Genomic DNA, 27,763 nt, shown 5'->3' on the forward strand with positions numbered 1-27,763 from the left:
TCAGTTCATTATTTTCTAACCATAATGATTTATGGAAGAAAAAAAATAGTTCCAAGAATGGGTTAGGTTTGCTTCTGAAGAAACCATACAGCATACATTTAATATGCCAGCCACCTTAACCTCCAAGTCTCAAATCAAACATTAAGTTTAGGCAACTGATTGTGGGGAAGTAGAAAGTCACTCCTCCATTTCAGGAATTTAATTTCTAGGAAAATAGACTGGGAAAAATTACTGGGGATTTTTCAAGTAAACTGTTTTCTGTCATATTACTGAGAATTGTTTACTTTGCAAACAAAGTAAGAAAAACATTGACCACATAGGATTTGCAAGTGGAGAATCCAAAGACAACTTACTGAGCATACAAAAGGATTCTACAGTTCTTTCAGAAATGTCTTGAACAACCAGTTGTTTTCAATGCCACCCAACACCTCAATGATGAAAAGAAAAGTGAGTGTCACTTATTTCAGGAGACATAATAAAGATATTCCTCTGACCATGGTTACATGCGTCTTTGAATGAAGTAGAAACTAACTTTAGTCAGGATAGCTCACTCCAATGCCAATTTAAAGATCAAGGGCACCATGGATTGTATAGTGGTTAGCACAACGCTTGCGACAGTGCCAGCGCTCGGGACCGGGTTTGAATCCTGCGCTGTCTGTAAGGAGTTTGTATGTTCTCCCCGTGTCTGCGTGGGTTTTCTTTGCAGGCTCTGGTTTCCTCCCGCCCTTCAAATTGGGTGGCACGGGCTCCTGGGTTGAAATGCCCTGTGCTGTATGACTCAATTATGAAAAAAATTAAAAGATTTCATAAAGCGTGAAACTTGACAAAGAAAACGAGGATTCTGGGGAAAAAGTGATTGACAGTAATTAAGTAGTACATAGGCAATTAAAGGTTTCCATCACTGCCCAAATGGCCTTTTTTAATATGTGAATGTTGAGAGAATTTCAAGCAAAGTTGTGATCTGATTGATGTGAAGCAACAGACTGAATTTAGTCAGTAACCACTGTTTTGAAAAACAAGTTTCCTGAAGTTTTAGGTTTCACGAACATTTGCTGATTTGGACATACACTCACTGCAAATACTGAGAAGATGTACTATGATCCTGAGGCAGATAGTGCCTCACTAGAGTGGAATTGGTTTCCTGATGTTGCTTCATGACCCGACTACTCAGGATCTTTAGCTGTCTTCTTTTTCATGACCTGATATTTGATAGAGGTATCATGTAGTGGAGTTAGACTATATGAATGCAGTGAACTAATTAGTTTGCAAGCTCCAGGGGGAGATGGGGTAGCATCCTCAGGAAATGGTACAGTGCTGTCAATCAGCAATCTTTCAGTAGATGTGATCTTACTAACTTCAGACTGCAGAGTGCACTGTTGATCAGCAACTTTATACCGGGTGGGTTCACTTGCCACTGAGATGGCAGAAGTGACAAGTTCACCCAGTGCAGGAACCCTTTCAAGCACATGTTCACTCTCCACCATTGTAGAAATGGGCTGAAGGTGCTCACTTCCTTTATCATCTGATTGTCCACAAAGTAAATAAACACTTTGCTGATTAGCTGGAGCTGAATGCGATTTGAATTCATCCTGGCAGTGTCTATGCCGATCTTCTGCTATTCTCTCATGTTCCGAGAAGTTGAAAATGGAAGGAATAGCACTGAATTTGAGCCGTTGATGCTGGTCTTCTTGACGTGTTTGAAAGCTGTCCTTGGTAAAATGGGCACTGCACAAGAAGGAAAACTTGGTTGGTTTCCAGTCAGTCCGTCCAACAGCATCAATCCACTTTGATAAACGTTTGGTATCTTTCAAAGGGAACCTGCTAGATAAAGCACAAAAGCAATCATGGGGAACTGCTGTTCAATCCAATTGCTCTTTCTTTTAGGTGTTTTTAAAAAGAAGTTAGTCAGATACCACATAAAGTTGTATAATAGTTATACCTTTGATACTAAGAAATTTAAAAACAATCTCCAGTATCAGCTTACTAAAAAGACAAAAATGCTTGAGGAACTCAGCAGGTCTCGCAGATATATAACTGATATTTTGGGCCTGAGCCCTTCCAGGTAGGCATCTGGATAAAAAGAATGGGGAAGTATCAGGTTTATTGGAGATGTGCAGCATATTAAGGCAGCAAACAAAGCTTAGGTATCCAGTTAACTAGCACTAAATTGTTTTTCTGAAAAGATTAGACTTGAATTTTTTGCAACATAGTAAAATGTGGGGTGATCCAGTTGAAGTGTTTTAAAGCCACTGAAAAACACATTTGGATAGAGGTCCCGGACAAAGGGGCAATAACACAACTTAAAATTAGACCGTGGCCATTCAGAGATGATATCAGGAACCTGCTCAAATAAAGAGTATAAAAATCTCAAGCTTTCCTACTGAAAATTACAAAATTAATCTCTCGTAAGTGTTATCATAGATTCATCAAGAGATACTGCATGAAACAGGCTCTTCAGCCCAAAACTGCATTTACCAAACACATCCTACATTAATCCTATTTCTTATTCTCCCCACAAACTCATCAACTCCTCTCAGATTCTACCCCTCCCTTACATTAGGCGAAATTTACAGTGGACAACTAACCTCCAAAGCCTAAGTCTTTGAAATATGGGACGGAAACTGGAGCACATAGGGAAAACCGCACATTCAGGGAATATTCTGCGTGGACAGCATGGGATGTCGGAATTGAACCCAAGTCCCTGCTGCTATGAGTCAGTGGCTTGAACAGTTGTGCTATTGTACTACCCCAGAATTGGTTATATTGTATAACCAAGGAAGGCAGAGAGAGTTAAGAAAAAAAAACACCCATGATTTAAACGACGGCAAAACAAGCTTAATTAATAATCCTATCCTGGACAATACAGTCAGGTTAACTGAAAGAAAATAGGTCATTCAGGTCCTGAGTGAACTGATCAAGCATTAGGTGTCTACAAACAAAATTGTCAATAGTTGATTCAACAAAAGGAAAGATCTCTCCTAAGAATCCACTACAATGGCTCATGATAAAAAGAAATGGCAGAAGTACTCAAGTTATAACAGAAAGCATCAAGTCCTTACAATATTTGTAGAAGCACACAAAGCTACAATTTTGTAGAACAATTTAGCAGAGATAATCTTCCATATCCAGCAGTTGTAGATATTGTAGCAATTGAACAATCGTTGTTCAGATATAGCTGAAAATTCAATAAATAATTACATTTGAATTTAGTGTCACCTCATCACAAAATATCTCAAAGTATTTCAGAAAATGAACAACTTGAAGCAATTTAATTAGTTTTATGCAAATTGGTGAGAAATTCACAAACAATTAGTTAAGTGTGACTCAAAGGAAAAGAAAAATCAGTAACTAATTCCTTTTTTATATGCATAAAATAATCATTCTTTATTTAAAAAAATAGGTGGCACGGTAGCGTAATAGTTAGCCCAATGCTAATGCAGTAAATGCCAGCTGTCTGCAAGTTTGTAGGTTCTCCCAATGTGTATGGGTTTCTTCCAGGGACTCCGGTTTCCTCCTACGTTCCAAGAACCTACTGGGTTAGTAGGTTGATCAATCACAAGGGTGCAATTGGGTGGTATGGGCTCATTGGGCTGGAAGGGCCTGTTGCTGTGCTGTGTCTCCATGAAATACAAGGCTACCAGAACACCCAATGCAGAAATTATAAATGTCACACACATGCAACAATGGTGCAGCTTGGGAAGCTGGAGTTAAAAATTGCACAATTACAGAACACAATGGAGAAACAGAGAGTTTAGAAAAATGGAGACCTTAGGGAACTAAATGGGAAAACTCGAAATGAGCGAAGACCAGGTGCTTAGCACAGTTGTGTGAATTGCAATTTGAATTTGAATAAGAATTTTGGGGAAGTGAGATCTTCTTTCTGCACTTCCCCTCTTTAGATTCTCCTCTTCTCACTTTTAGCTTTCAACCTTCATCAAAGAATAGCAACTTATGGCAGAGAACAAAACAACAACATAAAGTACATGATGACAAGGGACCCTGATTTTATGTTAGATGCAATAAGTCATATAGAAATAAAAGCAAATGTTGGAAATGGTCAACAGATCAGGCAGCATCTGTGGAGAAACAATGTTAACAGTTTTATTGAAAAGTTATCAAACAGAAACATTGTCACGCACGTGCACGCTAATAATCCATGGTCATTCTCAAGTGTGCACTCAGCCCTCCACTACATTCCCTGAGCATGGCCAAACACAACTCCAATTAATTCTCTAAATTTGCAACACTACTGTTGTAGGCAAGATCTCTGAATGATGAAGCAGAGTGTGAAAGAGAGACTTGTAGCTTGATGCCAGGACAACAATCTCTCCCTCAGTGTCAGCAAGACCTAGTTATAGGCTTCAAGAGGAAGAGAATGAGCTCTGCCCTGGTCCACCATCAATATTGTTGAGATGGAGATTGTAGACAGTTCTAAGTTCCTAAAGAGGCAATAATCCCTAATAACTTGTCCTAGTCTCCCACAATCAATGCAATGGCCAAGAAAGCATACCCATGCCTCTACTTCCTCAGAATCCCAAGGAAATTTGGCTTGTCATCTGCATACTGTAACAACTTCCACAAATACATAATTTCAAGGCACAGGAACTGCCCCACCAAAGACAGCAAAAAAAATTGCAGGGCATCATGAACTTAGCTCAAGTCATCATACATAAACCCCTCCATCGATTCCAGCTATAACTCCTGCTGCCTTGGAAAAGCAGCCAACATATTAATAGATTCATCCCACCCTGGCCACACACCATTCATTACCTCCTTCCCATCAGGAAGAAAATTCATGTGTAAGAACACACCCACCAGATCCAAGCAAAATTCCTTTCCTGCCATTATTACATTTCTGAAAGAATCCCAAGATAGTAAAATTATGTTGCTGTTGCTCTAAACCTACTGATCTCTCTTTGTAACCACACATTGGTATTTTCTTATTTATTCTACAACAGTGTCTTATGGACATCAAGCAACTCCAATCACCACATCTCAGCACATGACCAACTTAAACTGCTGAGCAGATCCAATATTTTGTTTTTATTTCAAATTCCAACATATGCAGTCTTTCATTGAATTATATCAGTCATATCATCCACAATCCACCGAGAACAGTGGCAATCTCAATATTCCCAAGCTTTACCTTGTTCAACTCCACAAAACTCTTTTAGAGGTGGACCCAAGAGACTACAGATGCTAGATCCTACAGAAGAACAGAAATACTGGGAAAACTCATCTGTTCGAGCAGCGTCCATGGAAGGAAAAGAGACTGACAATATGTTGGGGTAATCCCCACTTCAGGACTGAGATAGGAGATGGCGCAGGCTGTATTAAAGGGAGGAGATTGGCCAGGAGTCGGTAGGTGGATTTAGAAAGTGGGTGGAGTTGGAGAGGTTGATTTGGAAGACAAAATCAAGAGACACAAATGGGAGATGGAAAATGAAGACAACTGGTTGGAACCATATTTTAAAAAAACATAAAGTTTATTGTCATATACTCTTAAAGTCTCACTTGCTGTACGCAAACAGGTAATTTTGTTTAAAAAAAGCAATAGGATGTATTCAATTTACCCCCCCCCCAAATAGGATGTTTTCAATTTACCCCCACCCCGGTACAGATATAAAAGATAATGTCTGAAAATAGCGTGGTCCGGATTAGTTTATGGTTAGGGTCACCTTTACAGCAGAAAAGATCATCACGAGAAATTCCTCAGTAGCCTGATTTGAGGCTCATTCGAAAACTTACCAACTTTCCTGCTTCAAAGCATCTTCCATGGAATGGATTTTACAATAACATGACGAGGGGCCGTTCACCCACCTGTGGAATGAGACCGATTTGGCCACCTTGCCCTGCCTGTTGGTGCAGGTACAGGCTGAACAGGAGATTACCATCTTGCAGACCAACAACTGGAACCAAATCCACTCAAGACGCAACAAGATGGCACCAACACTCGGTTCACGGAGACTTAAAAGAAATACTCGCCGTCTTAATCCCTGAATGAGTCCGATGAGCCCGGTCACGCTGTCTGCTTTCCGGACGACAAGATGGCTGCCAGCGAACCCGACGCCCCCTGGAGGAGAGTTCTGCGCTGTGACCACTTCTGCTCATCGCCCCGCCCACCTGAGGGGTGGGCTGACGTCACGGATTGGCTGGTCGAGGCTGCCGGTCAGCGTGGTTGGGTGGTGCCCGATGTGGCCGGGAGAGGAGGGAACACAATGGATGCAGGTAGGCCCGGGTTGCTGCTGGGCGGTCTTCATTGGGAGCTGACTGTGAGGAGGTAGCTCGGTCGCCACGCATCGACTGGTGAAGTGCCCACCCCCCTCAACGCACCTTGGGAGCGAACTGTCCCGCTGCGCATTCCCCGGCGAGCAGCGATGCCGCACCGGCTCCGCGGCCTTGCCCCCATCCAACTCGCGCCCCGACACGGTCCGTGCCCCCGTGAGGTGACGCCGCAGGACCACCCTCCGGCGCTATTGTGTGCGGCTGCCCACCTTCATCATCTTTCCAAGTGTGGCCTTTACCAATTCCGAATCTGCGGTTCCATCACTTTGTTTAACCGTGTTTTGTGTCCTGAACATCTGCCCTTGGTAGAAATCGCTCATTTCGTCCTTTGGGGCGCTCATTTCGCCCTTTGGGGCGCTCATTTCGCCCTTTGGGGCGCTCATTTCGCCCTTTGGGGCGCTCATTTCGCCCTTTGGGGCGCTCATTTCGCCCTTTGGGGCGCTCATTTCGCCCTTTGGGGCGCTCATTTCGCCCTTTGGGGCGCTCATTTCGCCCTTTGGGGCGCTCATTTCGCCCTTTGGGGCGCTCATTTCGTCCTTTTGGTCGATTGAGGTGGGAATGTGGCATTTCCCATTGTTTAAATGCTAAGGGCTAGTCTCAGCTCACAACTGGCTCTGACGTGAACGGCCATGTATGGGTTTAAACATAGAAATATCTGTCCCGTGTGACTGATCTCAGGCACCACGACGTGTTCATGTCAGGTGGCAGTAACCTGAGTGCTGGTCACCTTGGACGATTTTTCTAGCAATTGATCATGGAGGTTGAAAATCGTCTGAAAAGGAATACTTTGGCAAGAAAATAAAAGGACACGAAATAAGCCCACGTCATTAAAAAAAAAACTTACTTATTTTAACGTTGAACACAATCGTTTCCTGGCTATCTGACAGCCACTAAATAAGGTGCATTGTTTTGATTCCCTGAAGGTGTCTTTATTCTTTCTTGGTCTGTGTCACACTGACTGGCAATGACTGTAGCCCTCGTCACTGCAAGGACGTTGAGTGAACTGCTTTCCAAGCAGACTGTGTTGTCCTCTATTAGATGATGTAAAAATGAAATTAGTGACCCATTGCTTTGTGTGTGGCAAACAGTGAATGCTTCTGAGGTGGTGTCTCTTTATAAACCAAAAGCAAATTACTGCAGGTGGTGAAAATATTCAGGAAAAGAGGTAAATGTTTGGGGCGTTGACCTTCTGAGAGAAATCAGATGTTGTCAGGTATGATGAAATAACACCCCTGACCCTTATTGCAAGCTGGCAGCTCATTTCTAATTGGTCCATCCTCTTGTGGTTGAAAGTAGCATGAGATTTTCATAGCTTCCATTCCAGTTCCTGACCCTGGTGCAGCAATGAGAAAGATCGAAGCACATTAAGAAGTAGTATCTTCTGATTGTGGTTATTATCCAGTCATACCCAGAAAATCCCAAGTGTGAACCCTTTCAGTGATCTATCCTTGCCTCTTTTTCTTATCTCCTTCTCTTGCAGGCACATCATCTGAAATCATTGTAGTTGGGCTGAAAGAAACTTAAATGTGTCAAGTGGTTGGTATTGCAAGAAAAGGTGTGCTTTTCATAATTAACTCTGCGCTCTTGTAGATTAGCATACAGCAAAACTGGGACAAGGAAGCCAAACCTGTGTCAAACTCTTGATGTAATAAGCTAATGATCTAAATTAGCACAGTACAGGAACAGAACAAAAATGCTATAAATAAGCAGCAATTAAAGGCAGCATCAATGGAAGGAGACAGAGAGTTAATGTTCCAGATGAGAAGCTGCCTGACCTGCTGAGTGTTTACAGCATTCGCTGTTTTTGTTTCTGAAATCTTTAGCACTTGCAGGGTTTTCTTCCATTACCGCTCTCATGATTTGGAATTCAGCAATTTCAGTCACTGGTTGTGAACTCTGTTTTGTCAGTCTTTAGATACTGCTTGATCATCCAAGTATTTCCAGCTTTGATTTTTTTTAATTTGAGATGTCTTGTGCTTTGTTTCTCAGAATTATGGCATTTCTTATTTAATTTCAACTTCTGTCGATAGATCACTGTAGTTAGATCACCTGCAATAATTGACAAGTCTTTACAAACCTTATTGCCTTGCTTGTGTCTATTAGTGTCTCTCTCTCTGACTTCTGACTTGCTGAATATTTTCAGCATTCTCTGTTACTTTAGTAATCTGTAAGATTTGATACAAGTGGTAGATTTAGTTTACAATTTTAAGATATTCCATCAATGTGTGGCTTATAAATTCTCTGCATTCAAATTTAAATATGATGAATTAGTGCATATTCACATTGTTCAGTTAAGTGGTTAGAAGTTTTATTACAACAATGTGGGTCGGTGTTCTGATCAGAGATAGAACTGAGGTTTTACATCAAGGTTAGATGTGTTCCCTCTACAGCAAATTATGAGCTGCTGGAAGAATTCAGTGAGTCAGGCAACATCTGTGGACAGAATCAGATACTACTTATTGTCATGTAATAAAACAAAAATGTAATATTATACAAAATTGTCTTTTGTCTGCCATAAGGCAGACAAAGATTCGCTATTAGCATTGCCCGGCAAGAGAAAGAGAAGCAAAAGTGAATCCCGCCAGTGACCGAGTGTCCTTGGATTAGCCTCCAGCGCTCTCACAACCTCTGCAGCCACATAAGACACCAGTTCAGTTCAAGCTAATGGCAACCCAAGGCCAGATCCAAACCTCTGATGTGATTGGGAAGCCTTCAGCACCCAAGGGCCTTCTCACCAGTGGTGTCTCTAGGGTTGATGACACCTCTCCCACCACCCCCCCCCACCCCCTATCCATGAGCCTCCTCCCATACCGGATCACATAGAATCCTATATGTTTTTTGTACTAATGTTACTCGTAAACTGCAAATACTAATTATCATAATATTGTAGCTAAAACATCAGAAAAATTGATAAAAGCAACAACTATAAAAACACCAGCAGCAATGAAAACAACAGTGTGTGCTTGTAGCGCATGCAGACACAACCACATGATTCAAAGCATCTTTGTAATTAGGTAATAATAACAGCTCTGACCAGAGCACATTAGAAAGTCCAAAAAGTAAATTAGCTTAAGAGTTTTAACCTTGTAGTATATAAACTGGTACATGTAAGTTGGGCTTACAAAAACGTTTTTGTTGTTATAACTAACTGCAAGGATATTTTTACCAAAAAAGTTACTGCTGAAACACTCCACAAAAATTTTATAGACAGTCATTGTAGTGTCACTCCCTCTGATGATGTCACCTGGTGCACGCCGCAACCTCTAGTGACGCCAGTGCTTCTTGACCTCAGCATCCTCTCAAAAATCAGTACTGATACCTAGTTCTCATGAGCAGTCTCTAGCTTCCCGCAGCTGGGTGTGAATCCTTTGAGCTCATTGCCAGCAGGCTGTAGCCTGTGTGGTTCTTTGCCCACGTCGTCAACAACTCATCACCACCTGTGTGTGTCCTTCAGCCACAGATCCCTTGCTGGTCCACCACTGTGGTGGTTTCCTCTGCTTCTCCTTTACAGCATGATCACCCCGTTACTGGTGTCCTGTGCCAGTCTGCTGCTCCCCCGGAACCTGCAACTCCTGAAGGCCACTGGTGAGCACAGGTGCTGCAATCTTGGGCCCAGACCCTGCTGATGCAGGATTTCAAATAAAACATCGTTGGCTCCTTCAACAGGCCAAGTAAAGCCTATATGGAGCCATCAGCAGTAGGACTGGGTGGTAGGACTCTGCAGGGGAGTGCTGTGTCTCCACTCCCTGCTCTCTCTGGGTCTTACAGCAGCTCTAGCGGCACCACCTTTTTTTGGGTCATAGATGCTGTAGCAGTTAGCGCATTGCACTTGCAGCACCTGCGATTGGGACCAGGGTTTGAATCCCATGCTGTCTTTAAGGAGTTTGTATGTTCTCCCCATGTCAACATGGGTTTTACCTGGGGGCTCCGGTTTCCTCCCAACAGGGGGTGTAGGTTAACTGGGTGTAAATTTGGCGGCATGGACTCGTGGGTTGAAATGGCCTGTTACCCTGCTGTATGTCTGTTTAAATTTAAAATTCAGCATTTCAGATCAGGGCCCTTTGTCAAAACTAAAGTAAGAAGGGATGATATTGTGTATATGAAGGAGGAAAGAAGCAGAGTAAGGGCCAAGAGGACAGATTGTAGTGGAGGTTGAGAGACAGGTTGAGGGAGAGACCATTGGGGACAGGGTTGGGGGATAGTTAGAAAACTATCTACAAGAGTAGATAAAGGAATGATTGAAACTAGTGCATGTCTTCTGTATATTTTTAATAATCCAAGAGTATATATTTTTAAAACTCTGTAGTTGGAAATGTATGGCAGTAAGCTACATGTACCTCCAGAAATGTTTTTTGTGTTACAGTTTTCTTAATGGAATGTGGTTATTTAATTTTAATTGCTGATTGGAAGGGGAAATCTGAATAAAATGCCATGCAATGCAGTCAAAATGTTTACTGCTAATACAGATTTCTATTATAGATTTTGTCTCCTAAATTATGAGGTTATTAATGTTGTGATAATTACTATCCAAGTAAAAGATTCATTAGAGAGAGTAACAATGTAGAAGTCTATAATTTGAGTAGTGAGTCAAAGATGTGAGCAATATTATCCTACTCTTTAGGTTTTAAAGCTATCAATTGACTATCTGCTGAAAGATAACTAGAATTTCTGTGTCAAAATTATCAAAAGGATTTCACACGTTTTGACTTTTTTTGTGGTTCTCTCCAGTTATTTAAAGAGTCAAAACAGAGAACAGTGTAAAGGGTTTAGAATTGTGTTCTGGCAATAAGTGTCTTATTCAAAGACATAAAATAGTCTTAGTAGCTTAGTGCATGTGGTCTAGATGAAGCCATCTATACATTCCCAGTATAGACAATCTTGGTCAGTCAAACCAGAGGGCATTTACTGTAATGAGATGGTGGGGGAAGGGCTACAGCAAATAAGGGGGGTTGTAAAATTCAAAACCAGGCTTCAAAAACAATGTTTCTGTTAATACCCCCTGCCCCCCCCAACCCAGGTAGATCTTCATATTTCACTAAAATTTCAGAAATATGAGCATGGGGCAAAAAATCGTGTAATCACTCTTTCAGACATGTAACAAAAATCAATTTAGTGCGAGTTTGTGTCAGTGAAACGATTACTTTTACTGGGATTGTTAAGTTTATTCCACAATTCAATTTCTTTGTCACAGGCTTGTGCAGATAAACCAAGTAGAAGAAATTTGAACTGATTGAACACAACAAAATTAAAATGCTTGAAGCAGCCTGATCTGTTGAATGTTCCAACATTTTCTACTTGCATTTCAGATTTCCAGCCATAAGCAGTTTTTGACTTCTGTTTCTTGAACTTGATTCATTTTTTTAAAAATTACTTCAATTGCATGCTAATTTCTGGAGACAATGTGAACTATTCAAATCAGTAACTTTTTTTAAATTGTTCCTTTGTCACTTTTTCATTTCAGTTTGTTGATGACCAAATCTCTACACCCACGACTGTACAACTAAATACCATTCTAAGTCCATTTTTAAAAATTCTGCAGCAATACCACAGAACGAAGCCAGGTATCAAATAATGATGAGACGGAACACAGGAAAGAGATTAAAAGTCTTGTGGCATGGTGCCATGTTAGCAATCAATAAACTAAAACATAAATCCTTAAAATTGACAATAATTTATTGTTGAATTCATAGTAGGTTTTGAAATTCAAGATTTAATATACTATTTATTATCATAGTAATTAAAAAGAGTGAAATTTATTTTTGCTTCCTGCAAGGCAGACAGATTCGCCACCAGCAGGAATTTCCAAAGCACCTCTTACAGTGAGAGAGAGAGAGAAGCAAAAGAGAGTTCCCCCCACCCCAAGTCACCAAGTGTCCGTAGATTCACCTCCAGTGCTTCTGCAGTCCCCACAGCCAGACAAGGTTCAGTCAAAACCATTGGCAACTTGAGCTCCAGATCCGAACCTCTGACATGGTCAGGAACCCTTTAGCACCCTCAGCATCTCCTCGCATCCTGGTTCTGATATCTGGAACCCCTCCAGTCAGTTCAAGGCAGTCTCTAGCCTTTCGCAGCCTGGCGCGAGTCTCCTGACAGTAGCCCACCGTTTCCTCACCTCGAGTCACCAGCAGCGTGCCACATGCACTGGTCCCTCAGCTGCAGAGCCTCCTCACTGGTCCTCTGCCATGGTCACAGTCCCGTGGGTCATCTCCTCCATTTTTCCTTCTCAGATCACCTATTTTCCCGTCCTCTGGTGCCCTACTCCAATCCTCTGCTTCCCCAAAGTCTGCAGCCCTTTGTGGCTGCTGCCAATTAATAGACACAGCCATCTTGGGCGCCGGACATGGGATTTCAAATAAAACCACTGTCGGCTCCTTCAACAGGCTGTTCAAAGCCCGTGTGGAGCTGATGGCAGTTGACTAGGCAGCCAGACCGCACGGGAGCTTCCTTGCGGGTCTGCACCAGCCCACAGTTCCAGAAGCATAAATCCAAAAGTTGCCAATCAGGTCTGTCATTCAGACATTAATAAGATTGGACATAAATCCTTTTTTTTAGATATGAGCAGTATGGGAAATGCTGATGTGTTTGGGCATTTTAAGATCAAGGAGGAGGTGGCCCTAGGTGATTTGAGGAGCATTGTGGATAAATCCACAAGGCCTGATGGAATACATCTCAGGTTATTGCAAGAGGCAAAAGAGAAGACTTCAGGAACCTTAACAAAGTTCTTTGTAACCTCATTGGTAACAGGGAAGGTCCTGGAGGGATGGAGAGTGGCCATTGTTGTTTCTTTAGTTTAAGAAGGGAAATGGGATAATCTAGGAAATTCTCGGCGGGTGACTCTCACATCATTGGTAGGGAGGTTATTGATTGAGATTTATGTACATTTGGAAAGGCATGACCTGAGTCGAGACAGTTAGCATGGTTATATAGATCCATACTACAGCACAGAAACAGGCCCCTTTGGCCCTTTAGTCTGTGCTGAACTATTTTTTTGCCAAGTCCCACTGATTTGCACCCAATTTGTAGCCCTCCATACTTCTCCCATCGATGTACCTATCCAAATTCTTCTTAAATGTTAAAATTGAGCCCGCCTTTAACACTGAGTTAGGATTTAATATGGAGGTTGGTCACATTTCTGAATAGTGAGAATTGCATCATAGGTGCTCTCAGTTCAACAATGATTTTGCTGGTAATTCTTGACTCAAAAACCAGAATGAATCACATGCACCTGTATCTATTTCTGACAAAGAAAGGGTTATTTTTTTTTTAGAACCATGGAATATTTCAGACTGAAGCAGGCCTTTCGGCCTTGCTTATTCTCTCTTGTCCCACTAACCTGAACCCTGATCATTGCTCTCCATACATCTCCTATCCATGTACCTGTCCAAATTCTTCTTAAATATTAAAACTGTGGCCGCATTCTTCACCTCAGCTGGCAGCTTCTTCCACACTCCCAGTGTGAAGAACTTCCCCCTCACGATCCCCATAAACTTTTCCCCTTTCACACTTAACCCATGTCCTCTGGTTTGTATCCAGCCTACCCTCAGTGGAAAAAGATGATCTATATATACTTTATCTATCCCCCCCCCCCTCATAATTTTAAATACCTTTGTCAAATCTCCCCTCTTTCTTCTAAGCTCTCGAGAATAAAGTCCTAACTTGTTTAACCCTTCCCAGTAACTCAGTTCCTGAAGTCCTGGCATGTAAGATAGATACAAATGATTGAGTTTTAGGATGAGGTGACAAAGGTGGTTAGTGAGGCAGTGGATATGGTCTAAATGGACTTTAGTAAGGCATTTAACAAGGTTCCCTGTAGTAGGGGAAGGTTAAGATGCTTGGGGTCCATTGTGAAGTGGTAGTTTGGGTTCAGAATTGGCTTGCCCATAGAAGACAGAAGGTAGTGGTGGAGTGTCTAGGACATTTTTAGGGCCTACAGTGGGAGTCATTCTGTACTACAAAAGGAAATAGTATTCCAGTTATAAAAAACCTCAGTTGGGCCGCAATACACAAAAGTGCTGGAGGAACTCCATGGTTCTTGGGAGAGATTGAATGAGGGGACACTCCAGCCACTTACCTGCTGTTTCCAGTCACATTCCAGAACATCTGTCTCATACCGCCACTCAACACTAAATATGTAAAGCATATTCACCGTCTGTCCCTGCACCACATCAGCTCTGTGTCCCCTGTATCCCTTTCCTCCAATCCCAGATTGTCTTTTCTGTGATTTCTGCTTCCAGCAAGCCTTAATTATAATTGATCTGCTTTATTTATAATTTTGCTATTCATATCCCTGTTCAGTCCCCTCTTTTCTATAGCCATATAAAAGTACTTTTACTCCTACAGTACACTTGCCCCAGTTTATCCTGACAATGAACTCCACAATGCTACCTTAATTTGCTCTCCATTTATATTTGCTATCTTGACTAGCCTATCATCCATAGTTTTAATATGTTAAGAAACTGGGAAAATAATGCCATTGGCTGGCTATTTATACAGTATTTATTGATGCAATCAGGAAGGAATAGGTGACAACCAAGAAGATAAAAATAATTGATAATTCTAGGAATGTGTGTTTACCTGCTGACTCCTTTAAATTGACACTATTACTAGTCTTGTTTCTTTTCAGCTACTCTAACATATGATACCTTGAGGTTTGGTGATTTTGAAGACTTTCCAGAAACACAAGAACCAGTTTGGATTTTGGGAACAAAGTATAGTGCACTCACAGGTAAGAAGACTGGTACAAAATGTTTGCAACCAACACGGGAGAAGAGTTGTCACAAGCTAGTGTGTTTTTAGTATTAGGACAGGTTTCGGCTGGTTATCTGTACTGTGCAGGGTTTATTTGTGGGAGTTCAAGTAGATGCTGGGCAGATGTAACTGTGTTATAATATTCTTACAGCTCTTCATTATCTTGGCGTATACTGGGCCATTATAAGATGAGTTGTGCAAGAGCTCTCTGAGTTCGGCCAAAACTTGAGTTCTGCATGTAATTCTAGTCATGGCATTACAATAAATGTGTGGTTTACGTTGGAGGTTGTGCAGAGGAGATCTGAGAGGATGTTGCTAGAACTGAAAAATTGTAGCTATGAGGATAGATTGCATAGAGTTGTGCTCTTTGGAAATAGGAGATTAAGGGGATACATTAATTGCAGTATTTAAAATGATTGTGGAGGTTTAAAAGGAATAAATCTGAAGGACTTGTTTCCCTTGGATGTCCGATCAAAAACCAGGGGACCTAGGTCGTAAGTATTTGGTGGAAGGATTCAAGGGGAGATGAGGTCTGCTTCGCAAAGTCCAATGTCTCTTTCATTCCAAGTCTTTTTCTTTTCTAACAGAAAAAGATGAGATTTTTGCAGATGTCACATCACGACTCTGGTTTACCTACAGGAAGAATTTCTCTCCTATTGGTAGGTATTATTAGTCTTTTACAGCTAAAATTCATTAGTTTGTAAATCCATCTTGCAGTTTCATAAAGGAATATTTTGTACCTGGTTCAGATATTGAGCAACACTAAATAAGAACAAATATTAATAGTTATAAAGCTAAGAAACACTGTTCTGCTCACTGTCCATGCTGACCTTCAACCACTCATTTACCTAACATTACAATAATCCCATTCTCCCTACATTCCCATAAACTCCTTTGCTGATCTTGCCACTCACCTAGGGTCGATTTACAATTGGCAATTAACTTAATGACCTGCACATTTTTGGCATGTGGGAGAAAACAAGAGCGCCTGAGTTACAGGGAGATGTACAGAGGTCAGCATTGAATCCTGAGGAGTTGTGAGGCAACGATTCTGTAGGTTGTGCCACTGTCCTCCCATTTTGTTGAAATTTAAATTTTGGAAAACATCCATTGATATTGAATTCCTGCAGTGAACTTCAAGCTAGAATCTTAACAAGGGTATTTCAGAATTTTGTTCTAGCTGATCATTACCAATAGTACTTAATTTGCATGAGGGGGTAGAGAGCTAACTGCTACACTGACCATGACTGAATTTTTTTTTGTTAAATCTGGTCAGGTTTGATTTAAAATAGTATTTGACCTGAATTATTCTTTCTCTTTCCCAGTTTAAAGCATTGCTGAGTGTTCCCAGCATTTTCTGTTTTTATTTTAGATTTTTGGCATTCACAATATTTTCCTTGTCATTGATAGGTTTTGATACGTGAGGATATTAAAGCCTCTGGGAAGATGGACCAAACACTATCCAATTTAATAGCAAGACATCTTTAAATCCCTGTGTTCCATTTGCAAGACTTTTGTCCTGACCTTCACTTCTGCCACCCTCTTTCATGTTTTATCAGCATATTTCTAACTCCTGCACACATCTAATGGATCAACTTCATTTGGTAGCATTTATTGTTCTTTCTATTTCTGGACTAAAGAGATAAATTCTGATACCTTATTGGATTTATTAGTAACCTTATTTTGTTTATATTTCCCTAGCTTCACTAATGGAAACCTCTATGTTTTCCTGTCAAACTCCCTCTAATTTTAAAAACGTGTTTTGGTCACTCCTTGACAAAAACAAACTCTGAAATAAAATCAGAAAGTGCTGGAAATATTCAGGATGGTGAGAAAAAATTAATATTTCACGTCACAATCCTGATGAAAGCTGTTTGATCTGAAATGTTAACTCTGTTTCTCTTTTCCTAGATGCTGCTTGATCTTCTGGGTAGCCAAGTGCTGGGTGTGCTCTATTCTGCTCTATTCTGAATATGTCTTTGTAAAATTTGTTGCCATCCAAACTAACATTTTGTTGTGCCTGGATGACTGGATTTCTTCCTTTCAGTTTTTCTGAAAAGATTGAGTGTTGTAATATATAATACTTTTGAGGCAGATGCATTGCATGTTGTCATTATTAACTATTGAATTCTTCTGATGACAACAGGAGGCACTGGGCCCACCTCTGATAATGGTTGGGGCTGCATGTTGCGATGTGGACAGATGATCTTGGCTCAGGCTCTCATCTGCAGACATTTGGGTCGAGGTGAGTTCTATGAACGGTTCAAATTTTGTATCACAATAATTTGGGTAGGAACTTTATGGTGGAGAAATCAATTGTTTAAATTAAACAGGAATGTTTGGAGATGCTTGGGTTGAGTGCAATATACAAAGGTGGTGGAGAAACTCAGCAGGTCGCTTAGTGTCCAAAGGGTTTTGGGACTGGGTCATCCATCAGGCATAAGCAAAAACAGGCACCTGAATTTAAAGGAGGAAGATTGGGTGGGGGAATTGTTTAACCCTTTTTTGTCACCTTCTGTGTTGGTTAGGATTTGGACTTGACAGTTTGACTCCATTTATAACTATGTGGATCTCCATCTCCAACCCCCTCCCTGGAGTACTGAAGAGTTACAAGAAACATTGCAATGTTCCTATTCATTCAAAATGTGTTTCTTAGAACAGCACAGGAACAGACCCCTCAGCCCACAATTTCTAAGCTAAACATGATGCCCAAATTAAACTAAGACTCTGCTGCCTGCACATAATACGTCTCTCTCTATCCCCTTTATGTCTATCGGGAAGACTCTTAACCACGTTTCCAGCATCTTTTGTCTATTTTTGTTATCTTCTTTCTTTGCAGATTGGAGGTGGGTAAATGGGAAACAGCAAAGGGATGAATATTACAATGTATTGAATGCATTTCTTGACAAAAAGGACAGCTACTACTCCATTCATCAAATAGGTGAGCTTTTTTGCTACTGCTCTATTAAGAGAAGGTGGATGGGAGTTGGAGTGTTGAATATGTTTGCAATCTCAGTTACTCACCCATAATCCTTAAATTTTTGTAAATTTTAATCCAAATTAACCTAAAATGTTGAGATATTTTCTGCCTCAACACTCACTAGAAGAATTTACATTGTCACAATTTACACTCCATTTCCCTTTTCTAAATCTCTTGTCTATAAACTTCACTGTTTTGTCTCTAATTGAGTGAAGTACCGTACTTTGAATGTCCTTTCATATGTTAAAAATGTCCGTTATGTAGTTCCATAATCTGGTTTATCGTAGTTAACTGATTTTAGGGATTGCTCAAGTCTTTACCATTCATATCAGGTGTGTGCATATATGGTATCTACAGCTTGTCTGTTATTACAGATGACCCAAATTAAACTAAGACTCTGCTGCCTGCACATAATACGTCTCTCTCTATCCCCTTCATGTCTATCTGGAAGACTCTTAACCACATGTTTCCAGCATCTTTTGTCTATTTTTGTTATCTTCTCTTTACATATAATGGGGGTGAGATTGCATTCCTAGAAACCCATCTGAAAGTTAATTTTCTGCAATAAAAAACCCCATAATCTGTGCATGAGCAAAGAAATAGGAGTTGAAATGTTTGTATTGCCACAGATCAGGGAGCATCCAAGTGAGCTTGCATAGTGGCAACTTCAGAGATTGTATATCCTTTCTCTTTCTTAACTGCCCATTGTTTTTTTAAATTCATTGATGTGGAAGGAGCATTTGAATATTGGACCCCACAACACTCCATCATCACTGAGGCCAATGCCCACCATTTGAAGAGAGAGACTAGTTGTTACCACTGCAATCACCTTATTGGAAGGAGGCAAAATTTGAGGTGTCCACAGGGGTTCGACGGTGGGTTACTGTAACTGCTGCAGTCACTAGGCAAGAATGGGCTTATCTCTTCACCAGAAGAGCTGCAGGATTCTCAAGCGAGTGTTAGTTGTGCTAACATATATCCTATATGAATAAAGATGAGAATAAGGGAATTAATATATTAAATAGCCATAGAGATCAAATAAAATTTAGAAAGGATTCTTTTGCATCGGAACCCTCTGCCAAATAATTGATTCAGATATAACTTTCTTTTTAAAATATTTTTATTGAATTTAACATATAAATCCTGCATACAAAGTCTCTAAAATGTCACATACATATCACAAATTAATATAAATGTAAATCAAAAAACCTACCCATATTTGTTTATTTAACAATATTTCTTAAAAATAATTCTGGATAGAAACTAAGTAAACTACATTAGATGATCCCTTGGCCTAAAAAAGGGCAAATTCTGTCTAATGATATGAAATATGACAACCATAATTAAACCCATATTAACGTTAATCTGATAAAAATTAAAAAAGAAAAAAAACCGATGCCGATAGAACTGATGGAGATCTTTGATACATGAGGTGAGCAGACACAAGAGAATGCAAATACTGCTAATTTGGAGCAAAAAACAAACTGCTGGAGGAACTCAGCAGGTCTGGAAACATCTGTGGAGGGAAGATGAGGAAAACTTCTTCAAATTGGGTATACCAAGAGGAGACTTGGTATACCAAGAGGGGGAAATCGTTAAAGTTTTATGCCGATATACCTTAAGTATAAATTCCATTTTCTTGAAAATATATTATACCTGTTTCTGAGGTTATAGATGATCTTCTCCAGGAGTACACAATGATGCATTTCTATCTTCCAGCGGGCTAAACCTAGTTGGGAATCAGATTTCCAAGTAACTGCTATGCATTTCCTGGCCATTGCTAAAGCAAGATTAACGAATTTTAATTGTTATTTCGACAGCCTCATTTTAGGTCTTGTGTCTTCTAAATTCCTGAATAAAAATAATCCGGGTGCCTAAGGGTATCGAATTCCAGTAATTTTTTTCCAGGAGATTACCCAAATCTTCCCAGAAAGGCCTCACTTTAGGGCATGGTTGGGTTGAATGCAAGAAAGTTCCTATTTCTTGACCACATCGAAAACATTGGTTTGATATTTCTGATTTCAAGAGGAAATACAACCAGAAGATGGTGTGTCAAAAGCAGGAAGTAAAAGAAGCAAACAAAGTTCGAATGCAAATTCCAAGGTTTCGAGTACTGCATCGAGATGTGAAAAGGCACCCGTTAATATGGCTGTTCTTTATGCAAAAGAAAAGGCTCTTAAGGATAAACGGGGTTTAGATGAATGGGAGTTGCAACAAAGAGTGCAGGAGGAGCAACAAAGGGCGCAGGAGGAGCAACAAAGGGCGCAGGAGGAGCAACAAAGGGCGCAGGAGGAGCAACAAAGGGCGCAGGAGGAGCAACAAAGGGCGCAGGAGGAGCAACAAAGGGCGCAGGAGGAGCAACAAAGGGCGCAGGAGGAGCAACAAAGGGCGCAGGAGGAGCAACAAAGGGCGCAGGAGGAGCAACAAAGGGCGCAGGAGGAGCAACAAAGGGCGCAGGAGGAGCAACAAAGAGCGCAGGAGGAGCAACAAAGGGCGCAGGAGGAGCAACAAAGGGCGCAGGAGGAGCAACAAAGGGCGCAGGAGGAGCAACAAAGGGCGCAGGAGGAGCAACAAAGGGCGCAGGAGGAGCAACAAAGAGCGCAGGAGGAGCAACAAAGGGCGCAGGAGGAGCAACAAAGGGCGCAGGAGGAGCAACAAAGGGCGCAGGAGGAGCAACAAAGAGCGCAGGAGGAGCAACAAAGAGCGCAGGAGGAGCAACAAAGAGCGCAGGAGGAGCAACAAAGAGCGCAGGAGGAGCAACAAAGAGCGCAGGAGGAGCAACAAAGAGCGCAGGAGGAGCAACAAAGAGCGCAGGAGGAGCAACAAAGAGCGCAGGAGGAGCAACAAAGAGCGCAGGAGGAGCAACAAAGAGCGCAGGAGGAGCAACAAAGAGCGCAGGAGGAGCAACAAAGGGCGCAGGAGGAGCAACAAAGAGCGCAGGAGGAGCAACAAAGGGCGCAGGAGGAGCAACAAAGGGCGCAGGAGGAGCAACAAAGGGCGCAGGAGGAGCAACAAAGGGCGCAGGAGGAGCAACAAAGAGCGCAGGAGGAGCAACAAAGAGCGCAGGAGGAGCAACAAAGAGCGCAGGAGGAGCAACAAAGAGCGCAGGAGGAGCAACAAAGAGCGCAGGAGGAGCAACAAAGAGCGCAGGAGGAGCAACAAAGAGCGCAGGAGGAGCAACAAAGAGCGCAGGAGGAGCAACAAAGAGCGCAGGAGGAGCAACAAAGAGCGCAGGAGGAGCAACAAAGAGCGCAGGAGGAGCAACAAAGAGCGCAGGAGGAGCGCATGAATTTTGAGTTAAAGAAGAAAAGAGACCAGCAGAAGATGCAAGTGAACATTGCTGCTGCTGGGGCCGTAATGAAGATACTTCAGAAGTATCTATTAGTAAAGAAACACATTTTGAAGAAGGACGTGAAAGGGAAACTTGTAATGTTGTACAGTAGCCACAAGGTGTGTACCAGTCCGAACAAATTGTGATAAGACATGGTGCTGATAATTTACAAACACCACTGGAGATCACAGGAGATAGAGGTATAAGTGAAAGTTGTTCTCCTTCCAGTGAGTACTTGACATTACCATCAGTCAAGAATACAGTGAAATATGGGAGTACAGGCCATTCCAAACAACATTACCTAATGGGCATAATGATGTATACACAAGCTTGACAAGGCAACCATAACATAACATAACAAAACATAACAATTACAGCACGGAAACAGGCCATTAGGCCCTTCTAGTCCGCACCGAACCAAACACCCCTTTCTAATCCCACCTCCCTGCACAATGCCCATAACCCTCCATCTTCTTCTCATCCATATACCTGTCCAACCTTTTCTTAAATAATACAATTGACTCCGCCGCCACTATTTCTCCCGGAAGATCATTCCACACAGCTACCACTCTCTGAGTAAAGAAGTTCCCCCTCATGTTACCTCTAAACCTCTGCCCCTTAATTCTTAACTCATGTCCTCTTGTTTTAAACTTTCCTCCTCTTAACGGAAATAGTCTATCCACATCCATTCTATCTATCCCTTTCATAATCTTAAATACTTCTATCAAATCCCCTCTCAACCTTCTACGCTCCAAAGAATAAAGACCCAATCTGTCCAATCTCTCCCCATACTCCAGATGCTTAAACTCAGGCAACATTCTGGTAAACCTTCTCTGCACTCTCTCCACTCTGTTTATATCCTTCCTATAATTAGGCGACCAGAACTGCACACAGAACTCCAAATTAGGCCGCACCAACGTCTTATACAATCTCAACATCACCTCCCAACTCCTATATTCCATGCAATGATTGATAAAGGCCAGCATACTAAAAGCCTTCTTCACCACCCTATTCACGTGAGTTTCTACCTTCAGGGAACGATGTACCGTTACTCCTAAATCTTTCTGCTCTTCTGTATTCCTCAATGCTCTCCCATTTACCACATATGTCCTATTCTGATTCTTCTTACCAAAATGAAGCACCTCACACTTATCAGCATTAAATTCCATCTGCCATTTTTCAGCCCACTTTTCTAAGCAGCCCAAATCCCTCTGCAATCCTTGAAAACCTTCTTCATTATCCACTATTCCACCTATCTTAGTATCGTCTGCATATTTACTAATCCAATTCACCACCCCATCATCTAGATCATTAATGTATATAACGAACAACAATGGGCCCAATACAGATCCTTGAGGCACACCACTGGTCACCGGCCTCCAACCTGACAGACAATTATCCACTACCACTCTCTGGCCTCTCCCTTTCAGCCAATGTTCAATCCATTTGACTATCTCAAAATTTATACCTAAAGACTGCACCTTCCTAACTAACCTTCCATGTGGTACCTTATCGAAGGCCTTACTGAAGTCCATATAGACAACATCCACTGCGCTACCCTCACCTCCTAGTCTATCCTAGACTATCCTAGTCACCTCTTCAAAAAATTCAATCAGATTGGTCAAACATGACCTTCCTCCCACAAATCCATGTTGAGTGCTCCTGATCAGACCCTGTCTATCCAGATGTTTATAAGTACTATCTCTAAGAATTTTCTCCATTAATTTACCTACCACAGACGTCAAACTTACAGGCCGATAGTTGCCAGGCTTCCTCCTTGAACCCTTTTTAAATAACGGAACCACATGCGCAATGCGCCAATCCTCCGGCACTATCCCCATATCTAATGACATTTGAAAAATTACCGCCAGAGCCTCTGCTATTTCCTCCTTCACTTCTCTCAATGTCCTGGGGAAGATCCCGTCTGGTCCCGGAGACTTATCCACCTTTATATTCTTCAAAAGCCTTAAAACTACACCTTTTGTAATCTCTATATTCAGAATTAGTTTCATCGGTAAAACAGTTATACTCTTTGTTTTCTTTGCCTAAAATAGTCCAAGTTTTTAGTGGTGACTTATTACAGTATTGAATGTTCATGAAATCCTTAGAACGTGGTATTGAAAGCAAAACTCAAGATTTGGTGGAACGTCTATTACTTAGAACAGTTTACAAGTGGATTACGAGGGAACTGGTAAGAGATCGTCATCTTATGCTGCCAGCAGAAGGATTTAAAGAAGCCAAGAGGTTACTGAAGAAACATTTTGGCAGTGAGCATAAGATTGCTACAGCATATAAGGAAATGATTCTTTCATGGTCATCAATTAGACCAGAAGACACAAAGGGTTTACAAGCATACACTCTGTTTCTAAGAGTATGTTGTAATGCTATGGATGAAATTGACTATTTGCAGGAGCTTAATGGAAAACATTGGTCTGATATTTCCAATTTCAAGAGGAAATACAGCCAGAAGATAGTGTGTCAAATGCAATTACTTTTATAAATATGGTAGAATTTATAGAGGAACGAATGGATATTGTAATGGATCCAGTATATGGTAATATCAAAGACACTTCTACTACAAGTAAAGATGTAAAGAAGTATAAGGCACAATCTCTTCAGAAAACAAAGGGAAGTGCTTTTGCCACAACTATATCTGTTGAGAATAAAGAGAAGAAAAATAGAGTGAAAGAAAAGGAATAGAAACCCGCTGAGAAGAGCTGTTTGTTCTGTAAAGAACACGCTTTGGAAATGTCTTCACAATATGAGAAGATGATGCATAATGAAAACATCACCCTTTTGAAGAGAAATGGGATGTGTTTTGGCTGTTTGTGTTAAGGATACATCAGCAAAGATTGCAAGAAATGCATCAGCTGCAAACATTTGCAATTCGAAGCATTCTTGGAGACTGCATATTTTGCAAGAGAAGAAAATAACAGAAAAGGAGCAAAAGGAAACCAAGAAAGCAGATGAACAAGAGGACCAAGTCCCAGTCCAAAGCAGTGATCTTACTGTGGGCAGTGGAATTGATTGCAAACTTCCTCTAGTATCTGTACAAGTAAAGTCCAATAAAGAAATGCATTTCTTGACTCAGGTAGTACTGTACGAGGAATTAATGAACAAGATCAAACTACAAGGAAGAAAGTCAAAAATTCTTTTGAAGGCTGTGGGTCAAGAAAGGCTTATAGAAACTAGTTTCAAATTTAGAAATTGCTACACTGAATAGCAATGAATTTTATGATCTTCCAGGTATATATAACGCAGAAAACTATACCTGTTCACAAAGAAAATATCCCACATCTAAATTATATTGAACGTTGGTCTTAGAGAAGTTCATTTATCTGAAATTGATTCTGAGATAGAGATGTTGGTTGGTCTAGATGCACCAAAGGCTTTGGAACCATTGGCAGTAATACGGAATGTGGGAGAAGGACTTTAATGCAATGAAAACTATACTTGTGTGGATAATCAATGGGTCAATAGGTAGAAGAAATAAGAATCAAGATCAATCTGTTGCGAGGGTTAACAAGATAGCAATTGCTAAGCTGGAAGAATTGTGGGAACAGCAGTTCAAGAATAACTTTCTGGAGGGCTGTAGAGATGATCATGAACCTTCAAAGGAAAATCAGCAGTTTTTGGAGTAGATCTCAGGATCTGCGGTTAATGGATGATCATTATTGTATTGGACTACCATTAAAGAAAGAAGAAATATGCATGCTGGACAATAAATGTATTGCTGGACAGCGTGTATTGAATTTAAAGGCAAGATTTAAGAAAGATGTCTTCTTTTGTCTAGACTATACCAAGAGTATATCTGATAAGATAACCAAAGGCTACGTGGAAGAGGTACCAGATGGCGCTTTGGTACATGTTGATGGTATTTACCACACTATGGAGTTTGGCATCCACAGAAGAAAAAAAATTAATAGTAGTGTTTGATTGTGGAGCAAAATTTCATGGAGTTTCTTTAAATTCACAACTTTTACGAGGCCAAATTTAACCAGTTTGTTGATTGGCGTTTTAACTAGATTCCGTAAAGAATCTGTTGTCATTGCTACAGACATTGAAGCAATGTTCCGTCAAGTGAAAGTCCAAAGGACAGACCATGATTTATTACGGTTTCTTTGGTAGCCTGATGAAGATTACAGTAAGAGTGCAGTGGAATATAGAATGACAGTACATTTATTTGAAGAAATTTCATCACCAGGTTGTGTGATTTATGCCCTTAGGAAGTGTGCTGAAGACCATAAGAATCAATTTAGCTTTCAAGCTATAAACACTTATTGTGAATAATTTTTATGTTGATGAGACAGGAATTGAAAACAATAAAATGTATAGTTGCTTCGGTGACGCTGGTGCTGTGGATGGGCTACTGTTCCTTCAATTTCTTGGCTTCATCTGGCATTAAGGAAATGGTAATATGGTTGTGAACGGTGATATGGTCGTTAACGTCGGCTGACTTCAATATGGATCCATCTTCATATTAAGGTTCTTTTGCTGTTTAGTTTCAAGTGGCATGAAATTACAGTTAGTTCTAAGATAAAACTAGGGCACAATTGCTATTTTAACTTGGACTTGCTCACTCTGCGGGGCCCTCCAAATGACTGTGGCTCCACCCCTCCACAGTTCTTATTGGCTGGTGCCGAGCTCGCTTTCCATTGGATCTCTGCCTGGTCGATCATTAGGCGGCTGGTGACATGCATCTGCTGACAAGCTATGCTGCACACGGCCTGGGCAGAGCAGCGGGCAGGTGAGGGGGTGGGGGGAGGGGAGAAGCAGCATCATGCGCCATCATGATGCCTCCAGTACTGTCAAGGCTTAGAGTGGAGTTCACCACTTGACCCCACAAATGGCAGCCCGGCCTTAAAAGTGTGTTTGCGCCACCGAGAAAGGAAGGAGCCACTTGTGGATCAGAAGGAGCGAAGATGTGGGAGGGATGTGGGATCAGGGATGCTGCTGGGTCTTTGAGGCAATGAAGTCGTGGTGGCTATGGAGTTTAGCATTGATTGGTCCAGAAAAAGTGGCGCTAGAGAGGCATATGTGTGATTCATTGGAGTTCAGTTGCTGGGCAAAATGGATATAATCAAGGTGAGAAGCAGAAAAGAGGCTCCTTTCTGTATTGTGTACAAGTATGGGAAAGATGCTCTCAAATAAGGCAAACAGGGACTGCATATGTTGGAAAACTGGATCAGCTGCTGGGGAACTCAGTGGATCAGGCAGCATCCATGGAAGGGGATATATAGTGAACATTTTGGGTCTAAACCCTTCATCAGGACAGGGAAGAAAGATGGCAGGTTACCTGCACCTTTCTTTCTCTAGATCTCCACCTCATTCCCTTCATTTCATCATCTACTAAGCTCCCCTATCAGAATGCACCTCCCTTAGCCCTCTTTCCTCTTCCACTTCCTAGTTTCTTATATTATTCCCATTTCCTCCCCCTCCCACGTGCATTCACCTATCACCTTCCAGCTCATGCTTCTCTCCCTCCCACCCACCCTTCTCTTTGTATACATGTCAACTTTCTTCCCAGTCTGACATTTTGTTGATTGTTTTCCATGGATGCTGCCTGACCCACTGAGCTCCTCCTGCATTTTGTGTGTTTCTCTCAAATGACTCTGCGTAATACATAAATTATCCCGATTTCTGGGTTCATACCCCATCATTCACTGGCGCAGAAGTGGAAATTTCTTGTCCAAGCATCTCGTTCACCTGGTAATTAACTTTGATCATATGACAACATGGAAGTTGTCATCAGGACTTTTATCCACAGAAGTGTGCTAGGCCTTCATCTGGACACAGTCACTGTACTTTAAACATTTAAATTTGTACTTGGTTAATATTCTCAGTAATTAATGATATCTTAGAAATAATTATTTTGTAATTGTAAGTATCAAGTTCAGGGTTTCCAAATATTTGGTTCATAAGTCACAATTGAATACTGTCTCAATGCTTTAAATTAATTTAATGCCATCTGCCAACTGGTACAAGTGTGGGAAGTTGGCTATTAGGAGGGACATGTTGATTGGACATTTTCATCTAGGACAAGAAAACGTGATTGTTTCTTTTTTTTTGATCCTGAATTAGCTCAAATGGGCGTTGGAGAAGGGAAGTCGATTGGTCAGTGGTACGGTCCAAACACTGCAGCGCAAGTATTGAAGTGAGTATGAATTAGACAGGAGCAGTCTGTGAGGGCCTGGCTAATCTAGTGAGAATAAGCAGTGTGCTGCAATTGTTGTGTAACGTACAAAGATGGCTTTCTTCTTGCATGTGTGTCATTTTTAAATTTTTTTTTCATTTTGGACCTAAGAATGCTCCAATGTGGTTTGGGAATTTTAAATTCCTAATCGACCAGTGACGTCTCACTAGCATTGTTTCCAAAAGTGATGCAAATGAGGATGTGTCAAGGCAAGGTCGAGGATTAC

At 41.3% G+C, this 27,763-nt stretch overlaps 2 protein-coding genes across 6 annotated transcripts in view; one reads left to right on the forward strand and one right to left on the reverse strand.

Annotated features, from left to right (window-relative positions):
* Window positions 1–892: 892 nt before the first annotated feature.
* Window positions 893–6,932, reverse strand: LOC138742276 (uncharacterized). 3 transcript variants are annotated; one of them, XM_069896438.1, is made up of 2 exons: window positions 5,749–6,417; window positions 893–1,818 (listed from the first exon to the last, which is right to left on the reverse strand). In XM_069896438.1, exons 1-2 carry the CDS (start codon window positions 5,892–5,894, stop codon window positions 1,164–1,166), a joined length of 801 nt encoding a protein of 266 aa, XP_069752539.1. In that variant the 5' UTR covers window positions 5,895–6,417; the 3' UTR covers window positions 893–1,163. The 3 variants fall into 3 exon arrangements, with proteins under 3 accessions (XP_069752539.1, XP_069752538.1, XP_069752540.1); XM_069896437.1 differs by having other exon boundaries at window positions 893–1,821; window positions 5,749–6,416; XM_069896439.1 differs by lacking the exon at window positions 5,749–6,417 and adding an exon at window positions 6,495–6,932 and having other exon boundaries at window positions 1,755–1,818.
* The window catches only part of atg4b (autophagy related 4B, cysteine peptidase), a 61,080-nt gene continuing 39,349 nt past the window's right edge, over window positions 6,033–27,763 (forward strand). Inside the window, exons 1-7 of one of the 3 annotated variants that reach the window (XM_069896435.1) lie at window positions 6,158–6,228; window positions 11,747–11,846; window positions 14,909–15,010; window positions 15,621–15,692; window positions 17,180–17,278; window positions 17,873–17,974; window positions 27,426–27,498. In XM_069896435.1, the coding sequence (XP_069752536.1) occupies window positions 6,193–6,228; window positions 11,747–11,846; window positions 14,909–15,010; window positions 15,621–15,692; window positions 17,180–17,278; window positions 17,873–17,974; window positions 27,426–27,498 (584 nt within the window). In that variant the 5' untranslated portion in view covers window positions 6,158–6,192. Of the gene's footprint in view, window positions 6,229–7,765; window positions 7,841–11,746; window positions 11,847–14,908; window positions 15,011–15,620; window positions 15,693–17,179; window positions 17,279–17,872; window positions 17,975–27,425; window positions 27,499–27,763 lie in introns of those variants that run through there. The other 2 variants (XM_069896433.1, XM_069896436.1) reach the window with 2 other exon arrangements.

The sequence above is a fragment of the Narcine bancroftii genome, chromosome 9 (genome assembly GCF_036971445.1).
Source record: "Narcine bancroftii isolate sNarBan1 chromosome 9, sNarBan1.hap1, whole genome shotgun sequence".
Classification (NCBI taxonomy): Eukaryota; Metazoa; Chordata; class Chondrichthyes; order Torpediniformes; family Narcinidae; genus Narcine; species Narcine bancroftii.